The sequence below is a fragment of the Arachis hypogaea genome, chromosome 4 (genome assembly GCF_003086295.3).
Source record: "Arachis hypogaea cultivar Tifrunner chromosome 4, arahy.Tifrunner.gnm2.J5K5, whole genome shotgun sequence".
Taxonomy (NCBI): domain Eukaryota; kingdom Viridiplantae; phylum Streptophyta; class Magnoliopsida; order Fabales; family Fabaceae; genus Arachis; species Arachis hypogaea.
In genome coordinates, this window is record NC_092039.1 from 121,831,628 (window position 1) to 121,838,922 (window position 7,295).

The 7,295-nt window shown below is 27.4% G+C and overlaps 1 protein-coding gene across 1 annotated transcript; it reads left to right on the forward strand.

Moving 5' to 3' along the window:
• Positions 1-5,405: 5,405 nt before the first annotated feature.
• On the forward strand, positions 5,406-6,919 carry LOC112797718 (putative UDP-rhamnose:rhamnosyltransferase 1). The gene has a single exon (XM_025840786.3). The coding sequence runs from the start codon at positions 5,435-5,437 to the stop codon at positions 6,755-6,757; it is 1,323 nt and encodes a 440-aa protein (XP_025696571.1). The 5' UTR covers positions 5,406-5,434; the 3' UTR covers positions 6,758-6,919.
• The last annotated feature ends 376 nt before the right edge of the window (positions 6,920-7,295 follow it).

Consider the following 7,295-nt stretch of genomic DNA (forward strand, 5'->3'; position numbering starts at 1 on the left):
AAAAGTGAATTTTAACTAAAAACTAATGAAAATATACTAAAAACTAACTAGATCATACTAAAAACATACTAAAAACAATGCCAAAAAGCGTACAAATTATCCGCTCATCAACGATAGTGACCTAAAACATCTATCTCAAAGTCGGAAAAAGGGAGAAAAATGCCTAGGCGAATAATCATACTCTCATACATATAGAAAAAATGAGTGGCTGCCTCAGAAGCCCTCCCAAAACAAACCCGGTCTTCCGGACCCGGGGCAATCAGTTCATATTTCGCCTCATCCTCATCAGAAGTACAAAGCCTATGATGAGTGCAGAGGTTGGTGATGAAGTCAGTGTCAACAAGAGGTTCTTCTCCTAGAACCGTGACATCCACCCATTGAGCAAGAGTTTCAACAGAAGACATTTGTTTTTCTAGAAAAAGATAGGAAAACCTACAAAGAAAAAAGAAAGGGATCAAAAATAGGGTCTCTAGGGATTCAAGGCGAGTCTCTCAAAACTAAACAAAGAAACACCAAGACTACCATCTACACTCTACAGAACAAAACATGCAACTCTATAAAGAAAGAGTAAGAAAAGAAACTGACATTTTTCCTCACAGAAAGATGGAAGCAACAGCACTCGAAAAGGAAGGAGCTTTCTTCTTTCGATCAACAAAAGGTGCACGTAGGAAAGTTTTCAGAAACGAAATAAGCGAGGAGAGGAAAAAGTATTTATAAACACGTTAGGGGCATAAAGGTAAAACGACGCAAGCCATTTAAGAGTTGCACCGTTTCCAAGGTAACCACCCCCACGTATGAATGCTCAAACATCTAAGAGACGCGACGTTTGATTAGACACGACTGTTAAGAATTTTTAAACACGTCGGTTCCAAAAAATCACTTCGATTCCTTAACAAGTCGGCTACAGTCCCGAGTTATAATACTCGACCTCATCTCTTAAAAGAAAGTGGGCTCGAGTAGGGGCACTGTTCATACCCTGGCCCAACGCTAAAGCCCAGGTCCAAACGACAGGCCCAACCCACAGTGTTAAGTCTCATAGAACACCGACCTTCTCCTAAGAAGTCGGTGCTACCCACGACTTGCTCTAAGAAAGTTGGAAGCGAAGATTAGCTGGCAGATAATAACTGCCCCTAAAATCTCTCAACCCACTTCCCGGAGCCATATTGCAACCTCCCTAAGATAAAGGGACGGTTATCCACCTTAAAAGTTGGAACTACTCCAACGGTGGTTATTGGTTCACCACTATAAATACACTGACACCCCTCAGGTATCTCTAAGTCCCAATACTCTCTAGACCTGCTCATACCCTTGCTGACTTAGGTATCGGAGTGTCTTTGCAGGTACCACCTCCCATTCACTCATGCTCACAAGTCGGACGGAGGCCCTAAAGGCGTGAACCCACTCGAAGGCTTCCCTCATCAGACGATTAGGCCAACCTAACGAGTCCAATCCATCAATCTCTGGTTACCCAACGTAACAAGATTAGATATAAAACATAATGATATGATACATTTGTGTGTTTAATTTATAAAATGGTTGATTTTAAAATGAATATCGATAGATGAATATAAATAAAGGAAAGTGAATTGAGGGTGAATAGTGCTACTGGGATTTGAGTAGAGAAGAAGGAAAAAAAAGTGGATTAATTAGCAATATAAATGAGATTAATTAACAATTATTTTAGAATTTGATGGTAGTTGAGAAAAAATGTGAAAAGCAGATATATAAAATAATTAAAAAATTAATTATAATATTTTTAATTAATTTTTTACGTTTTTAAAAATTGAATTATGTAATATATAGATTGAGATATCGGCAGAATGAATATTGGTTGAATAACATTTTTTATTCTAAAATTAATTATTAAAAAGAACAGTTTATAAATTTGTGACACTTTAACAAATGAAATCTATATATATTATGAATATGTATATGTGCATATATATAATTCTATTAATGATTAAAATTATCCATTTGTATTTATGCAACTTAAAATTTTAGAAAAATTTATTTACAACATATTATTGGATAAAATTGATAAAAAAAAGTTAATAACTTCGGATGATTTAATGTGGGTATTTGAATTAGGTTTTTTCTATTTACATCGCATTTAAAAGAAAAACTAGTTGGGATATTTATATATATATAATCTAATCGAGATATAATGAAAATTGAATCATGAGAATTGAGATTTTGAATAATAAATAGGGTTGGAAGAAAAATTAATGGTGATTTCGAATTAATTTCTTTATATTTATCTATTTAAAAAAAATAATACAGGTGTTTATCTTATTTAATTTATAATACCTCTATTTTAGTCATAGGTGTTTATCTTATTTAATTTATAATATTTCTATTTTAGTGGTTTTTTTAATAAATATAAAATATTTTATTTATTAAAATATACCATGTGTAACATTTTTATAAAAATTTATTCGTTCTTATATCTCGTTTATAGTGTAAATAAAATAAGAATACATATATTTCGTTTATACTGTAAACGAGATAAAGTCGTTACATACTATATGTATAAAAGTGATACAGTCATTTTATTTTGTGTCTTATCTTATTTTACAATGTAAATAAAATATGTGTATAAATAAAATAAGATATAATATGTGTTTTCGTAAAAATTTTACAAATTATATATCGTGGTAAATAAAATATCTTTTATTTATTTTAAAAATCTCTATTTTAGCCATTGTAATTATACCATTGTATTGTAATATGTTAATTTTTACTTATCATATATGAATATGTAACATAAATTTGTAATTTTAGTAATTATTGAAAAATGTTTAGACAAAAATATAATATAGAATAATAAAATATGATAATAATTAGGAGGCCTAATTCGTCTTTCTAATATTTAAATAAGTAAAAATTTAAATATATATTAAAAATATAAAATTTTTAAAAAGATAAAAAATATAAAACTTTATTTATTATAAATTAAGAAAATAATTAAAAAAGATGAGTTAAAATTATTAATATTTTTATGTAAATTAAATAATTTAATAAATAATAAACTTAAAAATATTAATAAAAACATAAAATAAATAGACATTTTTTATATCTTACACAGATACATGTACTAGTTGTCAGTGACGAACCCAAAAAAATTTAATAATGGGACAAAAATATCTATACTAAAATAAATATTATTGAGGATTATTAATTATACTAAAAATATAATGAAGATATAAAAATTAAAGTGTTAATAAATATTTTCATTCTTAAAATACTATTCATTTCATTATATATAATTTATAAAAAAATATTTTTTTATTTTTAAAACCTGAACTTAAAACATCTTAATTAAATTATAAATAACTTGTCATTCTAACTAATTTTACTTTTATTTACTTTTATACACATTTAATAATAAAAAGAGTGAATTAATTGACACGTTAGCGTTTATTGATACAGTAATATTTTTAATTTGAAACTAGAATTATATATAAATACAAAAAAAAACTAAACTTGTATATAAAAAGTATGTTTATATAAAATAATAGAAATTTAATTTATAATTATTTTTATCTCTTTCTTTTTAAAGTAATTAAATTTTTTATATATTTTTTAATTTAATTTTAATACATTGTCAGATTAAAAATTTTATGCATCTATTTAATTATGTATTGTAATTAAAAAATAACTTTTTACATTCATCACATAAATAATTATCTAAAAAAAATATAATTAAATGACTATGTAAAAAAATATACATATTTTAACATATCAAAATTAACTCCTATGCTTTTAAACAATTGTTCTACTACTCATGATCATTTTCAAATATTAATTAGCATCCATTGAATTAGAAAGTTTATTTGTTATAATATTTATGACATAAAATATTTTTGAATCAAAAATAGTTATTACAAATAAAATTATTTAAGAGATAAAATTAAAAATTATTATATAATTTAAAATAAAAAATATTAATTAATAGATAGATACTATTTTTTCTTATTTCAACTAATTTTTAAAGACAAAAAAAGATATTAATAATTTTACTTATATTTAAAAAATTGAAATTTAGTTTGGTAATTAACTAATCAGTTAATTTTAAAAATTATATTAATACTGTTTATTAATTTTTTACTGAGTTAATTTATTTACTTATTTTAATTTTTATATTAAATTAAATTTAATTAAATAAATATTATTACATATTAAATTTAATAAAAAAATATTTTTAACATAGTTCTCAAGACAAAATTTTATAAATTTAGTGGGGGCAACTGCCCCTTTCTAATACACCTCGGTCCGTCCCTGCTAGTTGTATTATCAATACTATTTTAGTGCAAGTAGGCTAATGTGACGAATTCTAACATCTGTTTTCTAGGGGTGTTTATGCATGGGATCTGATTTCTATTATTTTTATTTGAATTTAATTTGAAAATTGTGTATATGGTCCGATCTGTAAAATTATTGGATTAGATCAAATTTAATCTGCATGCTAATAGAATCGGATTGCGAATTTTGTTTAGATATTCGTATATCCACGTATCCGCAAAAATAAAAAAATAAATAAATAAATATTTTTTATATTTTATTTTAACTAATAATTATCATATATATTTTATTATTTTAATTTATTATTTAAGAAAAGTATCTTTAATTTATTTTAAGAGTAAATATATTTAAAAGAATAGAAAAAATGAATTTTATTAATCTTTTTTAACAAAGATAAGCTTTTAAAAATATTTTTGTATTTTGCAGATATATCCGATTCGCAAATGTGCGAATCGAATCGAATCCAAACTTAAAAATTACGGATATTGGATCCGATCCAATCTGATTATTTTAGTGCGGATCGAATCAAAAATTTGACCATATCCAATCCGATTCAATTCGCGTTCACCCCTACTGTTTTCGTATGTCTGTCTTTAATGTGATTTAAAGAAACTAATAAAAATTAACTTTGAGATTTGACGATTTGTCAATAATTACAAGAATTTTCATTTTGGGTAAAATATATTATGAGATTTGTTAATAAGTTTTCATTAATGTCAATTAATTATGTTATATATTCAAATCTAATAATATCATTAATACCCTTTTAATATGTTATGTAATTAATGTTAATTATGTATTAAAAAATACTAAAAGGTGATCAGAATTTATTATTTTTATTATTAGTTAATTAGTTAATCATTAATGTTTAAAAAGTATATTGTTGAATTATTAAATTAAAGAAATTACATTAAAAAAATTGAGTTAATGTATATTGTTAAATTATTAAATTAAAAAAACTACACTAAAAAAATTGAATTGATGATTAACTGATTGTCAAAATTAAAAAATTTTGATATCCTTAATCTCTCTCTCTCTCTCTATATATATATATATATTTTTTTTTTCGGTGACTTTATATATATAGTTTATTAGTCAAAGATACACACATTAACAAATCAGTATTCCTACCATGGCCGATCAACCTAAGAAGCTTCACATTGCTGTGTTTCCATGGCTTGCTTTTGGTCACATCCTTCCATTCTATGAGCTTGCAAAACTCATAGCTCAAAAGGGTCACAAAATTTCATTCATTTCCACACCTAGAAACATCAAACGCCTCCCTAAACTACCTTCAAATTTACAACCTTTTGTGGAATTCATAGAACTTCCATTGCCCCAAGTAGAAAATCTCCCTCAAAATGCAGAATCAACTATGGACATTCCACAACACATAGAACCATATCTCAAGAAAGCTTTTGACGGTCTTGAAGAACCGTTGACTAAGTTTCTTGAGAGATCTACACCAGATTGGCTCATATATGACTTTGCACCTTTTTGGTTACCTCCAATTTCTTCTAAGCTTGGCATCTTATGCATCAGTTTCTGTATTTTCAGTGCATCAGGTGCATCTTTCTGTTTAAATATCATTCAAAATGAGACTAGTGACACCACTAATGAACCCTACAGGGTTACATTCCAACGTCTCCTAGCTAAAGAGAAAGATTTCAGCGTTTCAGATGCATTTCGAATCCAAGAAACCAACCGTGGCTCGGCCTTTACTGCTATAAGAAGTTGCATGGAGATTGAAGGTGAGTCTATAAATTCCATCAGAAATTTGTTAAAGAAACCAGTTTTTCCAGTTGGATTGTTGCCACCCTCAGTAGATGATAATGAAAATAGTACTGAGGATGAAAATTGGAACACAATTCGTAAGTGGTTAGATGAACATGAGAAAGGGTCAGTAATATATGTAGCATTTGGAAGTGAGGTAACAATAACTGATGAAGAATTCACTGAGATAACTATGGGACTAGAATTAACTGGTTTTTCCTTTTTCTGGATTTTGAAGAGGAAAAATGGTCCTAATACCGGTAGTTCAATCGAATCGAAATATAAACGGGGAATCATATGGAACACATGGGCACCACAGTTAAAAATTTTAGCACATAAGTCTGTTGGAGGATTCTTGAGTCATTCTGGTTGGAGCTCTGTGATTGAGTCTCTTCAATTTGGATGTCCACTTATTTTGTTGCCATTCCAAAATGAACAAGGTCTAGTTGCTAGAGTTATGGAAGAAAAAATGGTGGGAGTAAGAGTGCCTAGAAATGAACATGATCGGAAATTCACTAGAGATTCATTGGCTAAGGCATTGAGATCAGTGATGATGGAAGATGCAGGGAACATTTATAGAAGTCATGCTGAGAAAATGCGCAAGATAATTGGGGACAAAGAGTTGCATCAGAGGTACATAGATGAGTTTGTTCATTATATGGAAATTCATGGACCAGCTTGATCATATTTATGTCTTAAGCTTTTGGTTCCTACAATAATTACGTCAAGAGAAGGTTCCTCTGCTTGTTAAGCTTTAGTATCTGAAATTAGTGGAATAAAGTGAGGTAGAGATTCACATGCAAATCTCTTAATATGAAGTTAACAATTAAAAATCATTAGTTAATTCGATATGTTTGACTAAATTACTTTTTAACAGCTTTTCATATTAACTTTACATAAAAACAATTGCACGTGAGTTTCTACTCTAAAGTTTATATTGTGAAATTATAACATCATCCATTTATAATTTGGTTTTGATTTTGCTCTTTCATGTACTATTGAGAGATCTACATGTAAGTTCATTTAAATTTGTTGGTAATTGTAATATGCTCATTTTATATATATATATATATATATATATATATACAATTTGGGGGACAAGTTAATGCAGGATTTGGAAAAAAGAGCGCACCAAAAGATGTAAGATAATTAAATCAGTGGCTATTTTCACAGCTTGAATCTCTGACTTTGAGATCACATAACAACTTAAACGTTGCTTC

Coding starts and splice junctions, on each gene's coding strand:
- LOC112797718 (XM_025840786.3), top strand. CDS start 5,435: ATGGCCGATCAACCTAAGAAGCTTCACATTGCTGTGTTTCCATGGCTT.